The sequence below is a fragment of the Medicago sativa genome, chromosome 4, assembly GCF_051527215.1.
Source record: "Medicago sativa cultivar Bolivia chromosome 4, Bolivia_mono, whole genome shotgun sequence".
In the NCBI taxonomy this organism is placed as follows: Eukaryota; Viridiplantae; Streptophyta; class Magnoliopsida; order Fabales; family Fabaceae; genus Medicago; species Medicago sativa.
In genome coordinates, this window is record NC_140752.1 from 53,875,366 (window position 1) to 53,902,450 (window position 27,085).

The following is a 27,085-nucleotide window of genomic DNA, read 5'->3' on the forward strand; positions in this document are numbered from 1 at the left end:
CTTCAGTTGGCGTCGGATTTTGGTTACATGTCTATCCTCATGGAATCTGACTCTCAGACTGCTTTGGATCTTATTGTTGATACTAAACAAAATGATTTTCATCCTCATGCAACTTTGCTCTCTCTCATTAGGAAGCTTTCTTCTCTTCCATGGGTGGTCTCATTTAGTCATACTTTGAGAGAAGGGAATGAATGTGCTGACTGGTTGGCTAAATTTGGTGCAACTAATACCGACTCCTTGAAGATGTGGAATTCTCCTCCTCCTCAATTGGATAACATCCTGCTTGCGGATACCTCTGGGGTTTTTAGGCAGCGGATCGACTAGTTTTTCTTTTTTTTTTTCTTGTCTTTTAATTTCCTCTTCATCAAAAAAAAAATTCGCACATATTAAAAAATATTTGACGATGTTTAATACAAACTAGAAGATGTTATATTGAAAATGATGTTATCTTAGGAGTGATGAAATTATAGGCCCTTCCATTAAAAATAAAGGGTTGAGATTAATTCCTTACGCAACAACTAAAACACAACAAATTCCTAGAACGTATTTGTATTTGACGTTCAACTAAAGCACACCAAATCCCTAAAACGTACTAATTCTGTCCCTACTAAATATAGGACCCTTTAGTGAAAAACATTGGAATTAAGAAAGCTGATTATTGTACTCCCTCTGTCTCACAATAATTGTCTCTTTAGCATTTTTTATTTTTCTCAAAATAATTGTCACTTTACAATACCAATGCAGCATTTATTATGTTTTTCCACTATTATACCCTTATTTATTGAATTTCATCCAACTTAACTACTCCACTAACTACATTTAATAAGGGTATTTCAGTAAATGCCACTAATTTTACCATTGAAATCAACACAACTAATTATTTCCTTAATTATCGTACACAAACCTTAAACGACTAATATTGTGAGACGGAGGGTGTATTAATTTTGTTGACAATTGATGTTTTAAAATTTACGCTTTAGGAGAGAGGGTTTGTTAATGTTGTCAAGAGTATTTATTACATATTGAAGAAAAATATGTAACATAAATAGGGGTATATGAGTGAAGAAATAATTAATGTGCTTTGAAATTTTAAAAAAAGGTCTTATAAAAAAGGGACAGAAAAAATTCAGAAGAGTCTTGTAATTAAGGACAGTGGTAGTATTTGTCTATGACCTTCACAGTACCTCTTAAAACTCGTTCACTCTTCATCTCTATGACATAGATGACATTGGACGGTTTAGACATTGTAATTTTTTTTTTTTTTTGTAGTTACAGTCTAGAAATGTTTTATGGCTATAAATAATCTTGCATCCTTCAACATTTTCATCCAATCTTCACTTTTCATTCATTCTTAATTTTCTTTTAGTTTTCAGTTGGAAGTGGTTCATGATACCATGGTCACTGTTTACCATTCATACGATACCCGAAATTACTTTGTTGTTTTTGTGAGATCGTACAATGGTCAGCAAAGACTTTTGGTATCAATTTTACACCATTTCTGGGTTTCAAGAGGTTTATGATTGTATAATCTGAAAATCATTTTATATGAGTTCGAATTATATAATCCGAACAAATAGTATTTTAGAATAAAAAAGAAAGTGAATAGGGCGTGCAAGAAACCCGTAAGGTGAAAAAAATAAAAGCCTAGGAAAAAATAATTAAAACTTTATTAATATTGTAAAACAATATAAAATGAGACAATGTTTTATTAAAATCTATATTGTGCGGTGGAGGGAGGGAGAAATTTTAAGTTTATATCGCAAATAGTTTTTCGCCTCTCATTTTCCAATTCAATTTGCATGAATATGAGTTATTGAAATAATACTTCTAATCTAAGTTCACAAATGAAGATTCACCATTCACCTTATAGAACTTACGAGTGCATGTCATCGTATAGTGTATATAACTTGAACATTTGATAACATTGACCCTAGTCACAAATCACAATGACTCTTGAAAGGTGATACACAATACACTTTACAGTAAACTCTTGAAAGGTGATACACAATACACTTTACAGTAAAAAAAAAAAACACATAACCACAAAGCAGAGAAGTAGCCCTCCAGATCAATCATGCAGAGTATAACACTTCACATGTCAGACACAAGAGCTCCGAAAACGATTTTAAAATTAAATTTAATGCAAGTTAACTGGCCACCCTTGTCATCCTTCAGTGTCATCTTCAGAGCATAAGGTCCCTGCAAAAACAAACATTAATGTAATGTTAAAACAAAACAGAAAAGGTTTCCCTAAATAAAAGCCAAGTCAAAAATGATTTGAACAAGAAACGGATTGAAAGAAGATGTGGCAATTTATGTGGCAAACAATAGTGATTTGATTGCTACTTTACGCATATGCATCAAGCTTCAAACCATATGAAACATTAGTTAAGATTGATGGACATTCCCCCTTTACCATTGCGGTACACAGAATGACAGAATTTATAATTGTTAAATTTTCACAGATACACACAATCCCAACAATGACCATTGATCGTGTGTCTAAGTTAAAATCCAATCAAATACTCTGACCTAAAGTGCAGGGCACTACTTTGCACACCTTTTGATCCTCGGAGGTTCACGCCAAGCATCTAGGTTCAGCCACAACTCAAGTATGACCACTCACAAGTCGGATTGCAAATTTCATCCTGCAGTCCCTTAAGCAAGATAGGATTGTTGTGTTGAAGGTTGAAGCCACAACATTTTGCAAGTTTATGTTCGAGGACTTTCTCTAAGTTTACATGTTCCATCTCCAACCTCCTTCTAGCTTCTTTGCATAAAAGTCACTCCCTCATCTATATTCTATCTTTTACAGTCTACACACCAATGCACAAATGTGCCTTCAACCCTAGTAAGTGGTACCATTAGTCCATTCTATTCCTTTCTGCCTAACAAGCCTCTATATGACTAGGCTTAGAAAAGTAAAATATGTCCTCCCCTTCCCTCCAAAATCCTTCATTCAAACATAGCCTAAGATTAGACAGCTTGACTCCTAAAAAACAAGGGTGTACATGGATGCATTTGGGAAAATAACAATTTCATGGTGTGTGTAGGTATAGCCTACACTGAAGGATTGTTCTTACTTATCAGAGATTTAGAAATAAAATACCCTTTAATCAATCATCATTGTGGTCAAACCAATTGCCAATGGGTAATGACAAATGATAGTACATTTAGAGAATCTAGACTAGCTTCGTAAAATTCCATAAATTTGGAAAAAGGGGTTAGAATCTTATAAAGAACTTAAGATGGATGCATAAATACCAAAAACAACATAAAGCAATTCAAGTGTAAACATTTGCGTAAATGCATCAAATATTTATGGGATGTTGAGGAATAAAAGATTGACTAAATATTCTGAAAAGTGAAATCCTTAAAATTTAACTTCCAAACAAAAAACATGGTAAAACTGAATCAACAACAACAAAGCTTTATGCCACTAAGTGGGGTCGGCTACATGGATCAAATTACAATAATGTTCTTTCATAAACCATATTTCGATCCAACTCATTAATGGTAAAACTGAATCGATCACTAAAAAGTCTTGCTCCACTAGATGGACTCTATAACTAAGATAAAGCCAAACTTTCAATGAAACCATTCGCAGCAAAGGTCATTTTTAATGGTTTCTTCAAGTTTTATTAGGTCTTCCCCTACCATTTTTTGAATTATCCTTCACTTGATTGACTTTCCTTTGAAAGCTTCTATTGGAATTCGACTCATATGTCGAAAATGACATGCAAGTTTCCATAATTTTATCCATAGGTTCCATTCTAACTTTTTCCTCCAAATATTTGTTCCTTATCTTTTTTTGCATGTCCAATTACCTAAACATTGCCATCTCTACTATACTTATTTACAAATCTTGTTGGAATTTAACTGTCCAATATTCTCTAGTGTAGAACATTGGTGGTCTTGTGATCCACCTACTGTAGAACATTCATTTGAGATTTCTTCATTTTATCCACATACCATGAGACTAATGTATGACATCCCAATCACTTCCTAATAGGTACGTACAAGATACTTCAACCATGCAATTTGTATTATCATGTGATCCCAAATGAAGGAAAAACCGACGACATGAATCACAAACAAAAATTGTTTAAAATGATCTAAGAGCGGTGGAGAAGTGAGAAACCACAACCTCTTCATGATACACCATGGTACCGCACCCTAACCACTATGATGTAAGTAAGGGGTGCAAGGTGGAGTGGGGAGAAGATGATATTGTTCAAAAGGAATCAGAGAACTATATAACACCAACGCTTTAGATTGAAGGTGTATCCAGTGTTCGGCACATATGGGTGTCCGATACAACACCGACACATGTGAGTACATTCAGTTATACCATTTTCTCAAATTATTAACGGTGTCAACAAGTTTACGTCTGTGCTTCATAGTGAAAGAGTAAATATAAAAGAATATAGAAGTATGAACTGAAGTGAACATTCAACATACCTACCAAAGACAGGTAAACAAATTAACTTTTGAATATGAATATTTCACATAATATTGAAAGGAATGAAAACCAACTATATATACATGAGAGAGGAATGCTAGCAATACTCTCTTTTGAGCACTCTCTCTAGCACTCACTTCTTTATTGGGTGAAATCAATGTATGTCCCACCACTTTATGTGGGTTCCATTTTCAAAGTGTAGGTCCCACATTGATTTCACCCAATAAAAGAGTGAGTGCTAGAGAGAGTGTTCAAAAGAGAGTGTTGCTAGCACTCTTCATACATGAGATGTGATCTAAATAGGAATGCAATCCTATCATAACTCCTAATGATACTAACAGATCATACTATATTAAATATAATAAATATCAATATTTCAACACTCCCCCTCAAGGTGGAGCATACATATCATATGCATCCATCTTGTCACATATGTAAGTTATCCGAGGACTTCGTAGAGATTTAGTAAAGATGTCTGCAAGTTGATCCTTAGAATTGACAAATGAGGTTTTGATGACTCCAGAGAGAATCTTTTCCCTAATGAAATGACAGTCGACTTTTATATGCTTTGTTCTCTCGTGAAAAACCGGATTGGAGGAGAGGTGTAAAGCTGATTGATTATCACATACGAGTTCCATCTGACCAACCTCACAAAAACTTAATTCTTGCAGTAAATGTTTTAACCACACACGCTCGCTTGTAGCATGAGCCATTGCTCGATACTCGGCTTCTGTACTTGATCGAGCAACAACTGTTTGCTTTTTGCTCTTCCATGAAATGAGATTTCCACCCACAAAAATACAATAACCAGAAGTAGACCGTCTATCACTCGCATCTCCTGCCCAATCGGCATCTGAATACCCAACAATATTAGTGTGGCCTCTATCAGTGAAAACAAGTCCTTTTCCCGGTGCTCTTTTGATGTACTTAAGAATTCGAACAACTGCATTCCAATGACTGTCACATGGAGTTAAGGAACTGACTTACTACGCTAACTGGAAAAGATATGTCAGGTCTTGTTAGGGTAAGATAATTCAATTTTCCCACTAGTCTCCGGTATCTTCCTGGATCGGAATAAGGCTCCCCCTGGTCAGGAAGGAGCTTCACATTAGGACCCATAGGAGTGTCGGCTGGTTTGCAATCTATAAAACCTGTCTCCTCTAAAATATCAAGGGCATATTTTCTCTGAGAGATAGCAATGCCTGACTTTGATTGAGCCACCTCAATCCCAAGAAAGTAACGTAGAGGACCTAAGTCCTTAGTCTGAAAGTTTTGAAATAAGTGTTGTTTTAATGCTTTGATACCTTCATAATCATCACCTGTAATCACAATATCATCAACATAAACTACAAGATAGATATATTGATTTGATGATGAACATTTAAGAAAGACAGAATGATCTGATTCGCAACGGGTCATCCCAAACTGCTGCAAAACTTTGCTAAATCGACCAAACCATGCCCGAGGTGATTGTTTCAGGCCATATAAGGACTTCTGCAATTTGCATACCAGACTACGCCCCCCTGAGCAACAAACCCAGGAGGTTGCTCCATATAAATCTCTTCTTCCAAGTCACCATGCAAGAAAGCGTTCTTGATATCCAACTGAAATAAAGGCCAATGTTTCATGGCAGCCATAGCTATAAAGAGGCGAACAGATGTCATCTTTGCAACTGGTGAGAAGGTATCATTGTAATCTTGACCATAGACCTGAGTATAGCCTTTAGCCACTAATCGAGCCTTTAATCGATCAACTTGTCCGTCAGGTCCCACTTTGACATTAAACACCCACCTGCAACCAACAACAGATTTTCCAGGAGGAGGTGGAACAAGCTCCCAAGTATGGTTGGATTCTAAAGCTACCATTTCATCAATCATGGCTTGTTTCCATCCTTGGTGAGATAATGCTTCATGAACTGTCTTAGGAATTGAGACAGATGACAGAGCAGAAACAAAAGCAAAGTAGGAAGGAGACAGTCGGTGGTAACTCAAAAAGTTGTAAACAGGATGAGGATTAGCAGTTGACCTTTTACCTTTATGAAGAGCAATAGGCAAGTCATTAGAAGGCTCTGGTGGGACCACAACAGGAGAGGAGATTGGAACAGTGGCTGAATCACTAGAATCAGTAGCAATAGTATTTGGAGCTGAATCACTAGAATCAATAGGAGATGTTACTGGAGGTTCAACATGTCGACGCTCATAAATATTACCATAACGGCGGAACTCAGGGTTACCTTGTAACTGTGGAGAACTTTGAGTAGAGACAGATGGCTCAAATATTGGGTGAAATAGAGGAATAGGTATCACCTGAGAATCAGTAACATCTGTTGTAGAACTAGATGTAGTGGGTGAAGCAAAGAATGGTGTATCCTCGAAGAAAGTAACATCTGCCGAAATATAAAAGCGACGTGTAGATGGAGAATAACACCGATACCCCTTTTGGGTTCTAGAATAGCCCAAAAACACACATTTGACAGCTCGTGCAGACAATTTATCGCGACCAGGAGTGAGATCATGAACAAAACAAGTAGAGCCGAACACACGAAGTGGGACTCTGTACAAAGGATCCTTAGGAAATAAGAGTGAGTGTGGAATCTCATTATCCAATACTGAGGATGGCATACGGTTTATCAAATAACAAGCAGTGAGAATAGCATCACCCCAAAATTTAAAAGGTGCATGAGCATTGATCAATAAGGTTCGAGCTGTATCAACTAAATGACGATGTTTTCTTTCAGCGACGCCATTTTGTTGTGGTGTGTGGGGACAACTGGATTGATGTATGATACCAAGAGAAGCCATGAAAGAGTTGAATGTTGCAGAAAAATATTATTTTGCATTGTCACTCCGCAAAATTCGAATTCCTTTTCCAAATTGGTTCTTTATCTCTGAACAAAATGTCTGAAAGGCACCAAACAATTGTGAACGGTCCTTCAGTAAAGTGATCCAGGTGCATCTAGAAAAATCATCAATGAAAGTGACATAATATCTATATCCCAAAGTAGACAGCACCCGACTAGGACCCCACACATCAGAATGAACAATATCAAAGGGAGACTTGGATCTTTTGTTGGGACTGCTTGGGAAAGATGCTCTAACATGTTTGCCAAGTTGACATGACTCACAATCCAATGACTTCAAATGTGAAAGTTGAGGAACCAACACCTTTAACTTATCTAAACTTGGATGACCCAAACGATGATGAATCATATCCGGAGATGCAGAAACACCACAAATAGTGGATGATTGACTATGAAGGTAATATAGACCCTGTGATACAAATCCTGTTCCAATTGTCTTTCCTGTATTACAATCTTGTATACAGAAAGACTTGGAAGAAAATGTTATGGAACAATTGAGAGAGTCAGTAAGCTTACTGATTGATATCAAATTAAAAGGACAACCAGGTACAAATAACACATAGTTCAATGATAGAGATGGAAGAGGTGAGGCCTGACCAATACCAGTAACTTGTGCCTTAGAACCATTGGCAAGGGTAATACTGTGAGGTATATTTGGAGGTGACAAGTTAGAGATAAGAGAGGGATTACCAACTACATGATTGGAAGCACCGGAATCTAAATCCATGATCCGACGCAGTGAGAAAGACAAGCTGTAGAATTACCAAAAAGAGCCAAAGTGGCCGGAGATAAAATCGGTTGGACAGCCATCATACCACTAAACCAAAAAACCTTTGAATGACGTCCAAAGACAAATCTGCAAGTGGCAGACTAAAGTGACCAGAGAATGACCCACAAAGCCTGAAACGCGAGAAAAAACTGACGAAAAAACCAATCAACTTCAAAGAAATCTCCGAACGACCTCTAAAAAGTGGGACCCAAGTGCTGTTGATGGTCCCAAACAAAACTGAACAGCAAGGTGAGTCAGATGATGACAGTGGCGATTGAAAGCAGCGGGAAGACGGCACGTCGATTGATGTTTGGTGGCTCCGACAACTGTCAGCGGTGGTTGTGCTCTCATAGCTGACTTGAGACCAAACAAACTAAAAAACTAGGGTTAGCCTTGTCGGCAGAACCCAAAGAAAAACCTTGCTCTTGATACCATTTTGAATATGAATATTTCACATAATATTGAAAGGAATGAAAACCAACTATATATACATGAGATGTGATCTAAATAGGAATGCAATCCTAATGATACTAACAGATCATACTATATTAAATATAATAAATATCAATATTTCAACATTAACCACTATCAAATTTCAGAGTTTGTTTTTAATTTTTACCCCCAAAATTTTTTTTAGTGAACAGAGATTCTAAATTTACACAAACAGAACAAATAAGTCAATGAATCAAAGTTCCAATCCATTACATTGATTCATTGACTTTATCTCTATCATCATCGGTGTAATCGATTGCGAGTGGCAGACCATGACAGCGTCATTTCCATCATAAAACGCCATGGCACTGCCATCCTTCACAAATTGGTCATAGCAGTTATAAAACATCTGCTGCTGCAATCTGTCATGGCCGCTGTTTGATAACGCTGATGACCATAATAGACAAAGACAGCCTTCTTCTGACACACATTTGCACGTTCGCCAGTGCTAAAATGACTTTTGATTTTACATGTAGGTGATACACGATGTCATAAAGACAGATCATTTCATATTCTTTCATTTATTATATTTGTATAAAGGAAAATCAATTATGTGAGAGCAAGGTAAGTTTCAATCTCCTTTTACAGTACACCTGCTTTTCAAATAGCAATACTCATTTGTGTGAAAGAGTTACATGTTATAACATATTGAAAGGCACGCCAAATGACGTTTGACATTTTAAAAAGATTATTTTAATTACTCTTGGTTGAAGTAACCTTAACCTTGCAAAGTAAAACAAAAATTGAAGTTATAAACCCAAAAGGGAAATGGAGCAGTAGGCCAGGGGCAATTCACAAATGGAAAATAACTTCAAATTTAGCACGAAAATCAAAGTTATATAAAGTTCTTAATGCTAAAATGAGTTTAAGCGTCTCAACTCAAGGGGTCCCAAAAAAGATATCAAAGGAAGCTTTATTTCAAGATATGGTGATATTTCTAGAATGCCTTCGGCGTTGTTAAGAGTGTTAAGTTGATAAAGTGGAACTAACCGGTGGAGTAATTGCAGGTAGTGTCTGGCTGTGAGAAATCACAAAATTTCCATTAGCAACTGGACAGGATACTTCCTTACACAGATCAATGGTTTCAGAATGGACAGGCACCCCAACATAGGAAACTCCAATTACCACATCTCCGCCATAAAGAGCTTTACCTGCATGAAGTATAGACAGAAATTACATTTACAATTTAGTAGAATAGACAAGTGGCGTGTTAGTTTGATGAGGCAGCTCCCAAAAGCATAAGGAACAAATAGAGTGAGTGCGAAAATAAATGATATGTTGTACAAGTCCTCCACAGCTTTTGCAAACAGCAAAAGTTTAGACGAAAATACTAATTTTACACTTACTTAAAACAATTCAAATGTAAGCATGAAAAGTAAATTTCTAAGATCAACTTCAGATTGAAAATAATGCAATTGCGTCATGCAATCAACACATAAAAATCAGGGTTTTGAAAATAGATTTGTGACTACAATCTAAGGTTTTTGAAGTCTGCACAGACAGCAAGACGATTGCAATTAGGCCGCATTTGACCGCAATTTCCCACATCAGCAAAAGATTGTGACTGTGATTTAAAACTATGATCAAAGAGTTGTGTTATTTTGACATCAAATTGGATGGTTAACGTATTTTAAATAAGTGGTTAATTACGTTAAGTGGACAGTTAATGAACAAAGTAACGTGGTGTAGCAACTCATTAACAGTCGACCAAACACGATTAACCATGATTTTGAATGTCATGAACTGCAATTTTCAAGTACTGTATATATTAATTAACCAGGAACTAAACATGATTAACTGCATACTTAAACAACATTAACCATCCAAATTGATATTGAAATTCGATGTCACAAAATATAATTAATACAAGTTCAAAAACAGTAAAAAGTAGAGAGAGAGAGAGAGAGAGAGAGAGAGAGAGAGAGAATTATTACCAGAAGTAGCTGAGATCTTAAAGGTGGCAGGGGCACCACTGACAACAGGGTTTGGTAATATTTCAATACCAGTCACCTTCACAGGATAATCTGCCTTCTTATCTACATACACAGATAAAAACAAATCTTAATCGTATCATATAAATGATTGAATTTGCAACAAAATTAAATGAAAATCTAATAAAAATCAAATCTTTTTTGATAATACTAAATTGGGTAAGTGTGAAATTAATCCACAGAATGATGGAGTTTGTTACTACCGCAATATTTGAAAGTAACTTTAGCTTGAACATGAAGAGATGAAAGGAAGAGGGTGGAGAAGGAGAGAAGAAGAAAGAGATTGGGAAGAGAATGAAACTCCATAGTTATCTTTTTCTTTCTCTCCTTCCTTGGATTCTAACAATGAGTGACAAATTATCTGCTTAGTTAGGTGTGTTATTATTATAGTATAGTCCTATTGAGTTATTGAATGAATTGAATTTTGTTCAGATGGACGGACACCGTGCACCCTCATCAACCAAACACCTGTAAATTATAGTCACATGAAGTTGACATCAATTAATAACGACAAAGGATGTTTCCTCTCAACAATAAAAAAAAAAAAAAAACAGAAATAATATTTATCTTTTTTGAGACTACACTTTTTTTCCAAACAAAAATAATAGAAAGAGGACAATAAAACAGTATGAGAAAGATAGAATTGTTCATAAGTTGTTTTAAACGTATCATTTTTTATTAATAACCGAAGTTAACAGATATTTGCCACATTTTGTTAAAAAAAAAAGATATCTGCCACATTTCTTTTTCATTTTCCTTTGAAAAATGCTAAATAATGTCTTAGGGAACTTGTTAAAAAAGGTAAATTCTATTGTACACCCAATATATTTGAGTGTACCGGTACACTCACTCTTTAAATTAATAACTAAATGAGTTGTTTTTTGAAGAAAAATATTATTTTTTTTATCATTTATAATTATAATAACTAAATCGTATTTATCAAAAGTGTCAACGAAATAAAATTATTTTTTTTTTGAATTTTTATCACTCATAATTAAGAACATTGATTATTTTTTTACGATGATATGTAAAAAATTACTATAATTCTTATAAACAATGAAATGATGTTTTTCTTATGAAATTATATTCTATAAAATATAAATATCAACAAATAGCTATTTATTATATAATAATGATTGTTAATTTATAAAATTTTGAATCAAGAGTACCGGTACACCTCACTTTGTGAGTGTACCGTAGAAGTTCCTGTTAAAAAATCCATTATACTATAAGTACTCCCTCCGTTTCAAAATGAGTGTCGCTTTAGCCAAAAAAAATTGTTTCAAAATGAATGTCACTTTCACTTTCCAATGCAATAATAACTTTTTCTTTTCAATTGTACCCTCCAATTAATACTCTGCACACTACTTCCAAAGTATTACTTTTAAAACTAACCAATAGTTAATAAGGATAATTTGGTAAAATAATCATTCTCTTTCTCTTAATCATTGCATTTCTTAATATGTGTGTAAACACCTAAAACGACACTTATTTTGAAACGGAGGGAATATTTTTGAAATTGTTTAATCAATCCCTTCTTTTAGGGTATAATAATCAACCTCTTAAAAATGTAAAAAATCTTCTTTTCAATATAAAATTTACCTTTTTGTTCTTTAACAATTCTTCTAGGAGAATTAGTTAACGTGTCCATTTTTTTCCCTATTTTTAATATTAATTTTTTATTCTTTTTAAAAAAGCATGTGAATCAAGAAGAAATAATGTATTTGATTCTTGTTAGCGTTATCATTTCATGTTTCAAATAGACTGAGTTAATTTTGTTTATTTCTTACTTTTTATATTTCAAAGAAACACAAATGATAGAGAAGAACTTTTTATATTTCAAAGAAACGCAAATGAGAGAGAAGAACTTTTTATATAAACGAAGATCTATGATCGATTACAAAATCGATGGATCAAATCATTTGACCATTATAAAATCTATGGTGCGATCTTGCTTCTTTAATGAGCAACACAAACAAGAATTGGCTAGTGGGAGGGCGTGTGTTGGATACACGTTGGCATGTGCCAAACACATGTTGACTTGTGAAAAATGCTTACTTGACGATGATGTATACGAAAACCAAAAATCTAAAAAAGAAAATTAATTTAAGGTTTTAGGTCATTAAAAAATAATACACCACATAGCTTATACCTAGGCACGACTGAACAACAACAACATCAAGTATGTGGTGGTCATATTAATTGTGTCGTTCTCGTTTATAAAACAGTGTACCCCTAAGGACACGTCCTTAGGAGTCCTACCTCCATCATAATGTTGAGTGTAAACTCTCCTATCCAGGGCTTATAGGAAATTTTCAATTTACGCACAAACATAGCTAGTGTTCCAACATATTATCTATTTTATTCTTAATATCTTAACTATTTTTATTGCTAACGAAACTCTTCCCCTGTATTATATGGATCAACTTTTACTTAAATGTTTTTTTCAAGAGGAAGTACATTGAATGATAAGGAGATTGTGATTTGGAGGAGAAATATAAGAGAGTTGGAGAGATACGAAGCTATGATTCAACTCTCCATATAATATTTTTCATTTATATAAAACTTGAAAAAATCTATGTGTAAAAATTCAAATAACACATAGAAGCAATATATAAAGAAACCAAATAAGTGCATGGCATCTTTTTGGTTTGGTTTGGGTTGGTGCAACCAACGAATAACCCCGATTCGAATAGGCTAAGCAGCTGAATTCGAATATTATTTTGGTAAGGCTTAATTGCACTTTTCCCCCCTATATTTTGCCAATTGTGCGATTTTGCACCCCATTGTTTCAAACGAGCGATTTTGCACCCCATTGTTTCAAACGAGCGATTTTGCACCCCATAGTTTTCCCCCTTTCTGATTTTGCACCCAAAAAAATCATAAAAATATTCAGTTTTTTTCCAAAAAATCGAAAAATATTAAAAAAATTAGAAAAAAATCTTAAAATATAATCATCTTTTTTTTAAAATTCTGGAATTTAATTTTCAAAATACAAAAAAAAGTAAATTTTCAAAATTTTAAAAAAATCTGACCTTTTTTAAAATTGGTATCCATATTTTTAAAAATTAAATTTTTTCCAGAATTTTTTTAAAAAAATCTGACCTTTTTTTAAAATTTTGAAAATTTACTTTTTTTTGTATTTTGAAAATTATATTCCAGAATTTAAAAAAAAATCTGATTATATTTTCTGATTTTTTTAATTTTTTTCGATTTTTTAAATTTTTTGGAAAAAACTGAATATTTTTATGATTTTTTGGGGTGCAAAATCAGAAAGGGGGAAAACTATAGGGTGCAAAATCGCTCGTTTGAAACAATGGGGTGCAAAATCGCACAATTGGCAAAATATAGGGGACAAAGGATATGCTTTGCTGCAACCCGATCTTAATGTAAGTTTAATTGACCTGTCACTTCAAGAAAATAATGCAGAATATAATTTAGTCTTTAGAAAAATAAGACCAATTTTTAGTTGTTAATAAAATAAAATGAGACAATATATCTAGGGTCTGTTTGGTATAACACAGGCGCTTATCATGATAAGTGTTCGTGTATTATAAGTTTCTATAAGTTATTTATATAGCAAAGGATAAAATAAAGTTAAATTGTTATAGATAATTAATGTAAAGACGGAAACTCATGTGTCTGTCTTTCCGTCTTTTCTGTTGCACTTAATCGTATGTTTATTTTATTACAGCTAGTTATAATTTTTTTGAAATATACCACAAAAAAAAAAATTTAACTAATAGCATATTGCATGGAATTGTTCCTATTATAAAGTGATTTAACTAATTTTATAAATTAAAGATTTAAATAATATTATAAAAAAGATAAAATTGTAGCTACAGTTTAAATGAAGGGTATTTTGTTTTTGTTACATATGAGAAATCAAAGGAGAGAAAAAACGACACACAAAAGGAAAAGAACTAAGTCATAATATAGCACACTCCAATATGTCAGCTAGTAAAGTCGATTAGAGGCACGACAGTGGCTCGTAGACCATATGCGAGGTATCAAGACAATTAGCTCTTAATTTCGCTAGAATATCTGGTGAAGCATTTCCCTCACAAAGAGTATAAGGTGGATTTTGCTTATAATTCATTTCAAAAGGTGGATTTTGCTTATATTTCTGGTCTCTCATACAAATTATAAGCTATTGTTCAAAATGTTTACAACAATATAATACTGTAAATTAAGCTAATGTAGCAAAGACTTGTTAAAAAGCGTAGTATGTTTATGCGATATGCATCAGTTTGGTGAGGAGGGGGGAGGGTGCGGTTTGGTGATGTTGGTGGATTGATTTGGTGGTGCACTTTGAACCAAATTCGATCGGGGGGTGGGAATTGTTGATAATACGTTGTTTTGGGTGGATCCGTGGTTGGATGATTGTCCGTTAGCAAGGTCTTTTACTAGGCTATCTCATCTTGCGGACAATAAACTAGCTACGGCGTCGGAGATGTGTGAGTTAGGGTGGGGGGTTGGAGGTGAGGCATTGAAATGGCGGAGGAGATTATTTGCTTGGGAGGAGGGGTTACTCATGGAGTGTGTGGAGCGATTGTCTTCTTGTGTTTTGCAGGTTGGAACAATTGACAGGTGGGTGTGGAAATTCCATGTGTCGCAGTGTTACACAGTTAAATCAGCATATTCTTTTTTAACGACGATGGATACCAATCTTGGACTTGGAGGTTTTTCCAAAAACTCTAGGAATGCGTTTACCATTATTTGGATTTCGGTTCTCTTTGTTATCTGGAAAGACCGCAACATAACGATTTTCCACAACAAGTCGGACCAGCTTGAGACTCTTGCAGAAAAGGTTCCAAACGTTTTGGTGGTTGAAATCGTACTACATCTTGTTCGATTTTGATTACTCTGATTGGAGAATGAAACCTTTACATTGTCTTCAAGCTATTGTGTAATTGTTAGTTTATTTTCCTTTTTCTGGCTGGTTGTGGTTTGACATTTGTGTAACTTTAACTTTGCAGCTCTCTTAAGCACTCCTTGTGCTTGAGGAGTTGTATGTTGCTTTAATATAATTTTTCTTAGTTTCTTCAAAAAATATATGCATCAAGAACATCAATTTTTATTATGTTCCTCAAATAACTTGTCAATATTTAGAACCAACAACATGGCTTCTTATTGATTTATTTCTACATGTCCCATTTATTTATGCTTCTTGTTGCACACACTAACAAAGCAGTGGAACAGAAGATTTCAAACAGTATGTTATTTTCAAGCAGTGGAACATTCATTTACAGCTACAAATTAAGAATATTTCAAAGCTTACTGCATTGTACTCAATCTGAATAGCTAAGTAAATCCAATGGTGTGACAATCAATAGCATTCATTTGGATTCTCTAAAACAAGTTTACAAGAAGAATCATGACAATAACATGGCCCGTTTTTATCATCAATTCATCCAGTGATATGATTTTCTTGCACTTAGGCTTCTCCTGAAAAGAAAAACAAAAAAATAAAATAGAAATATATACGTGAGTGATGGTACAATTTTAAAATGGAAATTAGCTGACAATTTTCACAAAAAGATCCAGGAAGTGAAATGGAAGATTGTGATTTAGAAGAGTAGTTACACAATATCAACAAGTGACTAAGAAAGCAAATATCATACAGTAGCATAGTATTTTAGGAAGGATATTATGTTACTCAAGCTATTTCGAACCAATAATAAATAATGTGGATTCTTATGAATCAATCCACTTATATTTTGTTTCATATCTATTGATGCACAAACTAAGAAAGCAAAGGATATCTAATTGTTAATATACATATGCACAAACAGATCAAATCAATCCACTTAATATTTTAACCATGTTATAGTTAGATATCAGTTTCGGATTGTGCATACAAACGTACGAGTACAAATGAGAAATTATTTTATATTAGAGATGTAAAAGAAAAGAGTACCTGAAACGGGAATGGCAATGCAACTCTTCCGTCTCTTACTCTACCATGGCTCATATTGTGACTTGGTCATCAATTTCAATGACAGGGATGTGAGCAATTTTGGACCAATGTTCCTGCCTTTTATACCTTTCTTCTAATATAGGGCATCGCCAAATGACCGGTCGCTTAAGAGAGGAAGAGAGGCTGTCTTCTGGTAATGACTCGAGTCTTTTACAATAACAAAATTCAAGTGATTTCAGTGAGGAAGGGAGGCAGTTTTCAGGCAATGACTCGAGTTGTTGACAATTAAGAAAGTCAAGTTTTTCGAGAGAGGAGAGGTGTCGAAGCCCATTTCCATCAAAGGAGTTCAGATTATAGAGATGACAGATAGTCAGAGACACGAGGGATATGGGGAGTAACGACTCCTTCATCAAGGTGTTAACTATATCATCATCCTTTCCAATACTCAATGATGAAAGAGCAGTTAGGCCTTGGAGACCCCATTCTGTTATAGGCGGTGATGTTGTTCTTCGGGCCTGAATATCAATTGATTGTAACTTGGGAGGTAGGGAAACTCATTCACAAAATGACAACTCTCGACATCCTAGAGACAGTTCTTCAAGAGCAGTGAGAGTGTCCATTCGAAGCTTGACTTTAAGAGATCCAATTGAGTAATGAGATTTGATTTTAAGTGACTGGAGAACTGAAGGCTGGTGTGAAGGACTTTCTGAAATAAAAATTGAATCTAGATTCTTACAACTATAAAGGTGAAGTCTTTCGAGCGCAGGAAAACCATCCAATGAGAAAGAGGTAAGTGCATCACAGATGCTCCATAACTCAAGACTCACAAGCGATGTGTAATTGCTCCACGTTTCAGGAGGCAGGAAGGATAAGCTCTTGCACATACTAATATGAAGTGACTGCAATGAAATGAGTTGAATATCCGTTGGAAATACTGTGAAAGACGGAATATCATTGAGTGTTAAGTGTTGAAGACGAGTGCTCCTCATAATCATTTTAGGCAGAGACAATAGCTTATCACACCGTTCAATCGTTACATATTGCAGCTGACAAGGAGAATCACTCCCAACCAACGACCATTGGGCTCTTTCAGTACATCCTTTAATATGTATTTTTTTAATCGAGGATATCCATTGGAAAGTAGGTGGTATTTCCAATAGATGAGCACAGCCTTCTATTTTGATTACTTCTATTGAAGAAAGGTGGCTAGGAAAATGCCCCCGAAGTTTAGGACAATTAGATAAAATCAGAACTTTTAAGACGAGGAAAAGCAAAATTGTTGCCTACAAAGGGAAGCCATTTCTTCCAATTTGGCATGTTGCGAAACGTTAAACACTCGAGGGACAGAAATGGTTGAAAGGAAGAATTGGAACTTTCTCCTGCCTGGACATGATAGAACTCTGGACCGATTCTCTCCAGTGTCTCCATGCCACAAATTAGTAGGTCCTTCAGAGAAGGTAGCTGCCCGAGCGGTGGAAGTGTCATGCAATGTTCACCATTACTGATGCCCAAGAACACGATGTTAGAAAACGAAGAATCTCCCAGCCAACTTGGAAAACTTGTCCCACCATAAAAGTCAATGCTTAGCTTCTTCAGGTTAACTGATGGTTGCAACATATCAAGCACATCTTTTTCTATCCGCGAGTCTTCAGTTTGTTCTCCCCATTGTATCTCCAACTTCTCCATTTTCTCTTTGCTCTTCAAGTTGGCATCACTTGCTTCTCTGGCTTCAATGACATCCTGTAGGTTCTTGATGGTAAGTGTTCCTTGTAGATGTGGGAATTTTCCAAGTTCTTTGATACTTAATCCTACTTGTCGTTTCCCCACTACAAAAACAGTCAAAGTTTGAAGGTTTTCCAGTCTAGCAATTTCCACAGGTAACTCCTTTATTGTCGTCCCACTTATATCAAGGTGACGTAAATTGATTAAATTTCCAATATGTACTGGCAATTCAGTGAGAACCCGACAATATGCTAAAATCATGGTTTGCAAATTGTAAAGGTTACTTGTTGTATTGGGCAAGCTTTTGATTTTAGTGAAGGAGAGATCTAGATAACGTAATTGCACCAAATTGCCAACTGAATCTGGTAGCTTGGTGATGTTTTTATAATTTGATAGCGATAACACACGCAGCCTTTTGAGCTTGGGTAGAAAATCATCAACCACCTTGATGGATAAGTAATTTCCTGCCGTCGAAAAGTAAATAGGTAGGAAGCTTCGCAGGCGTCTGAAATTGTATAAATTCTTAAACTTCATGAAGATATCATACTCTTCTTGATTGTATGACAAATGACGGATATTTTCGGAGATGTCACCACATTCAAACCTGCAACAACTTTTTCCAGATACGACTGTAGCTAAGTCGTAGACAAGGTCATGCATGAAAAACTTTTTTACATGAGAATCATCATTTTTTTGTTGAATTAAGGATGTGGATAACAATTCAGAAAAACAGTCGTCACCCACTTCCTCAGCTGCTTTTCCTCCTTGAGAATAGTCGAGGAATCCTTCTGCCATCCACAACAAAACCAATTTCTTCCTATCAAGTGAATAATCCTTTGAGAAAACTGAACAATATGCAAAACATATTTTCAAATGAGACGGAAGATATTGATAACTCAAATGCAAAGCCGGGAGAATTTTATCATTTTGTAATTGCCATATATCGCTATTCAGAATTGCAGTCCACTCATTTTCATCTACCTTCGAGCGCATTAGTCCACCGAGTGCTTTGGCAGCTATTGGCAAGCCATCACACTTTCTAGATATCTTCCTGCCAATTGCTTCTAAATTTGAGTATTTAAAGTGACCAAGGTCTTCACCTCCAAATGCATGCTTTGAGAGCAAAGACCAACAATCTTCATCGGATATAGGTTCTAATTTATGAATTGGAAATGTGCGTGCAACCTCCGCAACTTTTTGTAGGCGTGTTGTTATGATGACCTTGCTTCCGGCTTTTCCCTTAAACAAGGGAGTTACTAGATCACTCCAATCAATGTAATTGTCATTCCATAAGTCGTCCAACACAAACAAAAATCTTCTATCCATCAATTGTTTCATTAATTCAACTCGGAGGATATCAAGATTATCGCTTTCCCAGACCTTTGAAGCAGCAAATGTTGTATTTCTAACAACAGATTCAAGGAGAGACTTGGTTACTCTCACAACATCAAAATCTTCTGATACACAAACCCAGGCTTTGAGATCAAAATGATGTTCAACCTTTTCATCATTGTACACAAGTTGTGCAAGGGTCGTTTTACTGACACCTCCCATACCCAAAATTGCAACAACACCTAAATTGTTATTTATGCTGGTGCCTATGTCTGATACCAGCATACTGACGAGTCTATTTTTATCATCATTCCTACCTACCACGACAGATTCATTTACCACTGAACTTGAAGGGGTTCTACGAGAAACTCTACCACTTACCATTCTTTGCAAGCCAAGGATGTCTTTCTGCTGGACAAAAGTTTGCAACCTTTTACACATCTTCTCCATCTTGGAATTGATCTTTATAGATGAAGGTAAATTCTGCAGCTGATCAACTGGTGTGTTCTCCACCTTGCACCGCAAGGCATCGTAGTTGATTAAATCGAGCAGATCTTCCGTGTCAAAGATAGCGTCTTTCAAGTCATCAAGCCATTGTTTGACAGGTAGATCGTTGAATTGTTTCTGTTCTGCATCAACCAGCACAGCTTGAAGAGAAAACAGTGTCGTTTTCAACTCTTTCAGTAGTGAGTAATTGAACTTGGTGCTTCTGATGAAACCGCGAAACTCCGATGAGCTTAGCTTATCTGCTATTGTTTGAATAGTAGCAGACAGAAATGCACCTGCCACCAAAGTTGCAGCCATATTTGATTGGTAAAGTAAAGCAGCAAGGAAGAAAGTGTAAAAGAAAGTTAAGAGCTATGATGATTGAAGGATAGTAGTAATTGCAATTAAGGAGCAAAGACTCAATTGTTAATGAAAAGATAATAGTACTGCTTTTGGATGGTTGGCAGTGCAAATAGTTAAGGTAGACTGACCAAAACTTGTTTGTTGCTTAATGGACCCACATCCAACAAAATAATATATGTATACAAAGAAAAGTTGCACACCCAAAACGCAATTGCTTGTGGACTTGAAACTAAACAAATAAAAGAACATGGAAAGAGTAAACACTGTCCAGTTAAAATTTTGAGAGGAGAACAGATATGAGTCCTGCTTGAGAATCTGAAAATTACATTTTGCTTGAGAATCTTTTACAACAAAGATTTCCATTTTCAAACTCCGAAAAATACAACCCACGTGAGTTGGTCTGGAGGTGTTGGCTATGAACCTTAGAGTGTGCTCTGAAGGTCTCAAGTTCGATTCTCCCCTATGTCAATTTCGGTGGGTTAGTTTGAAAGAAAAAAAACTCGGAAAAATATGAGAACACAGATTCCCAACCCAAATATTTATGGAAATGCACATAAAATTTTCAACCCACGAAGTTGAAAGGAACTAATGAGCGCCAATGGCATACAAGTGTTGCATGTGTGTAATCAGGGAAATATAATAAACTGGGATGTTTAGTAACATGACAACACATTACTCGTTTCAAAATGAGTGTCGCTTTAGCCAATTGCACACAAATTAAGGAATGAAATAAAGTAGTCAAATGTCATAGCAATTTTACCAAATTATCCTAATCAACTATTGGTTTGTTTTTCATTAAAGAAAAAATAATACTTTGAAAGTAGTGTAACATAGTATTAATTGAAGGGTACAATTGAAAAGAAAAAGTTATTATTGCATTGAAAACTGAAAGCGACATTCATTTTAAAACAAATTTTTTTGCCTAAAACGACACTCATTTTGAAACGGCGGGAGCAGTAATTAACATATTGTAGGATGAAATAACAGTATTGTGAAGCCGTCAATGTTATTGACATTTGTCAACCAAGTCCGAGACTTCTGACAGTACAATTCTTACTCCTTAGTTGTGTGTGTAAGAGAGAGGAAACTGAAGTTAATAAATTAATTAAGAGTTAAAGGAGTTCATGATATTTCTTGTAAATTACGATGTGTTAAATTCAGTGTAGATGATGATAAAATTTTATGAGATGATCTAAATTCTAATCTAATGGTAGAAGTGATTCATCATGGACCAATAGTACAATGACACCAAGCTATAAAGACCCATAAATTAAAAACCAAGTTCATCACATCAGAAGCTCTAAATGTCAAATCTTTCTTCTTCATTAAACAGACAGACCCGTTTTTCCTCTTGAACAGAAAAGGTCAAGGGAAATACAGATACCAGTCAGTCTGTACAATTAAAATCCTTATGGTTTTTCTTAGCAAAAATTGTGTATGTATGTGTAAGTTTTTTTTCTTTTCCTTTGTCAACATTTTGTATTAGTTCTTTCATCATCATAAAGTAGCACACTGGGAAAATGAGCTATAATATCTCAAAAGCCAAGATATAGATGTTTCAAAAATACCAAAACATATTAAGTATTTCGGATGTCAGAATGGAATTTATCCCATCGACAATAAATATAAGAAGCGGTAAAGTGTTCACACTCTCAAAACCATTGAACCAAACACTACATAGTTTCTATCCAACACTATGGTTAAAAAACAGTAACATTATCATTTCATCACCATCATTTTTTCTGATTCTACTGCTGGGCGCACTGTACCCTCTGTGCCCCACCAGGCATATCATCATCCTCGTCATATGCTTCCTGTTGTTGCTGCTGTTTCCTCCTATTCTCCTCTTCCATATTAACATCATGAAGTGTAGTTTCCTCGCACTCATCGATCTCCATGTCTGTCAATTGTGATGAAGGTTTAGCTGGAAGAACAGCCTGCAAACCTTTCACCTGATCAAGACTTAGAGTGTCGGGGAATTCCACAGTGAAGTGAATGTAAAGCTTGCCCTTCATAAATGGCCTCTGGTACATCGGCATTCCCTCATCGTTAATAGCCTTGTATGAATCTGCATGTATAATAACCACAAAAAATTACAAATCTTTTAACAAATCATGTGTTGTCAGTTGAGCATTGGAGAAAACAGTAATTAGTTTGAATTCCACTATGCTACATTGCTATAGTGTTGCTATAGCTGCTATTCGACAATACTATATCTGGTTTTTAAGAGCTCTGAAAATTGACATTCTAATCAGAAAGCCAAACGGAGGGTAACATGCTAGATGTGATTCATTTACATACCAGGCTTGACAACTTCTCCGGGGTTCGATTTGATAAGAAGTTGGCGACCATCCAAGTGAGTAAGCACAAATTGGAAACCACACAAAGCCTCAGTAAGAGACAGTGTGTGCTCTACAAAAAGGTCTTCACTCTTTCTTTTGAACTTGGGGTGTTCTTTCTGCTGAAGCACAAATACAATATCCCCAGTAACTGTGTCTGGCTGCAAAACACAAATAACTCAGAAGTCATTATAAATTATGAGTTTTAAATTCGATGCCAATATTACTAAAACTCTCAACATACTGCTTCATCGGCTTCACCAGGGAATGTAATCTTCTGACTGTTCTGCATTCCTTTCTCGACATGAACTTCAAGTACTTTCTTCTCTTGTACAACCTTCTCTCCCTTGCACTGTGGACAGCGGTCTTTATCATTGATAGTTTCACCGGTACCCTTACATTCATTGCAAGGATGCTGCATTTGCTGGATCATTGATGGGCCAAGGTGTCTAATAGAAACCTTCATACCAGTTCCTTGACAACCAGCACATTTCATGGAAGCCCCAGATTTAGAACCTTTGCTGTAAATAATTACAAATAGCAACTAATGTAAGTAATGGTGTCACTGAATTGAGAAACATTTATCCAACCAAAAAAAAATCTTGATTATAATTGAACTAGATTGTTAGATTTAATTGTGTTCCAAACACCATCTTCAATGTATTGAACTTGCAAAAACAGACCTAAATGTGTATTTTGTCAGTAATTTGGTCATCAAATGTGTCTTCAGTTTGTTAAATTTTGGGTAACATATCTAGAAATTAAAACATAAGAAAATGTGAGATGGAATTAGTAGAATGATGAGACAAAAAACTCAGCATCTGTGGATTCCATCTCTACGGTTGTCTGGCCGCTGCCCAATTACACAAATCTACTATATTTCTGAAAACAGAGATCCTTCTTTGTGAAGGAAAACATATTAATCAGAAAAAAGAAGTAGCTATAATCAAGCTTTTTTTGTAAGCACCGAATCTTCAACAAGAAAACAACATACAAGTGTTTCCCCGTCCAAAACAAAATCAGTGCAAAAAATAAAAAATACTCGAACACTAGAAAAGAAAAAGAAAACAAATCTAGAAAACCATGAAAAATAGAAGAGGACATAACCATAATAATATTGAAAATCAGATGGGTGTAAGGCTCATATATCAAGTGTAAATTTGGAAAGATCTGTCACTGTGGAAAGAAAAAAAAACCCAATTCCATTTGAAGGGACGAAAAGAAAAAGAGAAGAAAGACGAAGATAGAATCTGAGATACCAAAGCAAAACCCTTTGGTGAAAAGGGTGTGGCGGCACCTTCAAGTTCTGACCTTCTTGTTGTTGGGTAAAGAGCTTCAATATCTATCTATCTATATATGATAATGTATCTATGGAATTGGGTATTCCCACTCAAGGCCTCTCTCATTTCAATCACTGCCCTACAGTTTCGGCTCAACAAAACTATTAAAACCCAGTCACCAAATGTGTTTACAAACAAAAAGACATTTGGGATGTGTTTGTATTTAGTGAGAATGCCTCACATTCCAGGATGAAAAATGATTGTTTATCATTTCATCCATAAAAAATTCACTGGAAAAAAAAGAAGCAACTCGCACATTAAAACTGATCAAAAAGTTCCAAACCAAAACTCTTACGATACCTACCCACTGCACTTTGAGCACAAGACATTTCTCGAGAGAGAAAGCTTCTTAGATGTTCCAAGGTAAAGATCCTCCAAAGAGACCTTGAGAGGATGAACCACATCTTCTCCACGTCTTTGCCTCCGTCCTCGGCTACTACCACCACCACCACCACCTGTTCATACAAGTCAAAAACCCTTTAGATAATCAAACCATACAGAAATCGATTAAGACCGAACCAAATAACACAATAGGAATTCTCACCAAAGAAAGACGAGAAGATGTCAAATGGGTCATGGCCACCACCGCCTCCACCACCCATTCCTTCCTTAAGAGCATCCTCACCATATGTATCATAAATATCACGCTTCTCAGGATCACTCAAAACCTCATAAGCTTGTGCTAGCTCTTTGAACTACAAACCCACAAAAAAAAAAATTAAACTTAAATATACCAATTCAATAAAAACGCGTAAAAACATCACCTCACAATAACAACACCATGAACCTTTTATGATTGACTTATTAGAGCTTGTCTACTGTACTGACATAACTCATAAGCACTTGTGAGACTGTTTCGGAGAACTTAAGGAAACAGCTTATGACATATTTTAAGTAGGTTTTGGCTTATTTTCAAAAGATCTCCAATATATATAGCATATGAAAGATGAAAGCTTCTTATTTTATGTGAAAATAATGCAACTTTATTTTATCTTTTGTTATAGACATAGGGCTCGTTTGGATTGGCTTATTTTATAGCATATGAAAAATAGCTTATGCAAATAAATAAGATTTTGTGTTAATTCAAAAGTTCTCACTAACAACAATTGTATCATCGTAAGCTGTTTTCTCATAAACTACCTTGACAGGCTTATGAACAATACATAAAAGCTTATTTATTTGCATAAGCCGTTTTGCATAAGCTCAAAAATAAGACAATCCAAACGGACCCATAGCTTATACATAAGCGCTTACAAGATAAACGCTTCTCTAAAAACAACTACAACATCAATCAAGCGTTATCCCATTCCCACTAAGTCGGGCCGGCTACATGATCAAATTACGCCATGAAGGAAAACAAAAACAAGGAATTTTCGACTATACACAATCCAATCAAATTTCTCAACAATCACAAATTATCAAAAGAAAAGGATAAATCAACCACACTACACCTAAAAAAATTCTACAAATCCTAACCCTAACCCTAAATCAATCACCAAAACTTTCTAGTATAATATATGCATCCAAAATTTAAATCAAACTCAAATTCAAATCAAACAATTCAAAATCAAGAAATCAAATAATCAATTAATCATCCAAACACATAACAATTAATCAAAACAACATAAACAAAAATAAAAAATAAATAAAAAGAAAACAAACCTTCTCGGGATCACCACCCTTATCAGGATGATTCTTAATAGCAGCTTTTTTATAAGCTTTCTTCAAATCATCTTGAGAAGCAGTTTTAGATACACCTAAGATTTCATAGTACCTCGTACTATCACTTTTCTTCGGTGCTCTTCCAAACATCTTATCCTTGTTCAGATCGAAACAAAACAAACCCTAGTAGTTCAAGAACAAGAAGAGTTGTGTTATTAGATCCGAATGAATGAGAGAAGAGAAGTAGTCATTGTAACACGCGAAGTTTGTTATAGTGGTTGGATTAATTAAGAGTGAGATGGAATGGATGGCTGGGATTGTGTTTGAGCTTTGGGTCCCACGGAAGAAGGGTCTAGAAGAGTGGGAAGTACGGTGTGAGTTTTGTTACGCGTGTGAATTTAGTTGTGAAAGTTGTTTGGCTTACGTGGGATTGTTCTTGTTGGATCTTTCCTAGTAAGTGGTGCGAAACGTTGTGGAAATCTACTTACTTCTACTAATATTCTATCTTTTTGAGTAAATTGGTGAAAAAAAAATTATTCGCATTTGTCGCCTAACAATAATTATGTACAACATTATATGGAAATTGCCGTTGACACATTGCATAAGGCTGTGACACACATGTAAAAGACGGTTTTGCCCCCTCGATAGTTAACTGTCGAGGAATTCAAAATCCGGCTGCAGTTAACTGCCGAGGATTTCCTCGGCTGCCGAGAAAATATGTTTCATCAGATGAAACAGTCAACTGCTCCCCCTACACACTATTTTCTCATCAACTTCCATAAACTTCATCCAATCCCCCCTAAATCCTAAATTTTTTTTTTATCAAATCTTGCTCCAAAATGATTCAAGCATCAAGCATAGGATGTATCAACACACTTTTGACGTGAAAAAACAGGTATTGTGCATTTTTTTCGGTTGATTTTTTGGTTATGTAATGGGTTTCTACGTCAGTTACGTAGAACCCTGTCATGGGGAATCTCGGTAGCTTACTACCGAGGAATACCTCGGTAGCTTACTACCGAGGAATACCTCAGTAGTTAACTACCGATGAATACTTGGGAAAAAGTGGTGGATGTTATTGGCGATGGACATTGTGGATTCCGGGCTATAGTCGAGTTCATGGGCTTTACCGAACAAAATCATCTCATGATTTGTACACATCTTATTCAAAAATTGAAAGATCATAAAGATGATTATGTTGAAGTATTTGCGGGTGAGGATCGTTATAACTACATTTTAAATGGCTTACATCCTCCCGCAAATACAAAAAGTTGTGCACATCTTGTTGATAAGTGGTTGACTTTTTCGGACATGGGACACATTGTTGCTAATGTTTACAAAAGGTGT

At 35.3% G+C, this 27,085-nt stretch overlaps 2 protein-coding genes and 3 pseudogenes across 3 annotated transcripts; 1 reads left to right on the forward strand and 4 right to left on the reverse strand.

Annotated features, from left to right (window-relative positions):
* Window positions 1–27,085, forward strand: part of LOC146929851 (protein FAR1-RELATED SEQUENCE 5-like) — a 93,191-nt pseudogene that overhangs the window by 57,084 nt on the left and 9,022 nt on the right.
* Window positions 1,834–10,928, reverse strand: LOC146929856 (MD-2-related lipid recognition domain-containing protein). Its single transcript, XM_085701581.1, has 4 exons — window positions 10,778–10,928; window positions 10,518–10,619; window positions 9,574–9,734; window positions 1,834–2,199 (listed from the first exon to the last, which is right to left on the reverse strand). The coding sequence occupies exons 1-4, from the start codon at window positions 10,878–10,880 to the stop codon at window positions 2,092–2,094; spliced, it is 474 nt and encodes a 157-aa protein (XP_085557707.1). The 5' UTR covers window positions 10,881–10,928; the 3' UTR covers window positions 1,834–2,091.
* LOC146929857 (putative disease resistance RPP13-like protein 1) lies at window positions 15,841–20,352 on the reverse strand (annotated as a pseudogene). Its single transcript, XR_015006179.1, has 2 exons — window positions 16,495–20,352; window positions 15,841–16,022 (listed from the first exon to the last, which is right to left on the reverse strand). The product of XR_015006179.1 is annotated as a putative disease resistance RPP13-like protein 1 (transcript).
* On the reverse strand, window positions 21,931–25,979 carry LOC146929858 (chaperone protein dnaJ 3-like). Its single transcript, XM_085701575.1, has 6 exons — window positions 25,739–25,979; window positions 24,621–24,771; window positions 24,381–24,531; window positions 22,981–23,257; window positions 22,699–22,897; window positions 21,931–22,465 (listed from the first exon to the last, which is right to left on the reverse strand). The coding sequence occupies exons 1-6, from the start codon at window positions 25,886–25,888 to the stop codon at window positions 22,146–22,148; spliced, it is 1,248 nt and encodes a 415-aa protein (XP_085557701.1). The 5' UTR covers window positions 25,889–25,979; the 3' UTR covers window positions 21,931–22,145.
* LOC146929859 (small nucleolar RNA snoR143) lies at window positions 23,511–23,666 on the reverse strand (annotated as a pseudogene).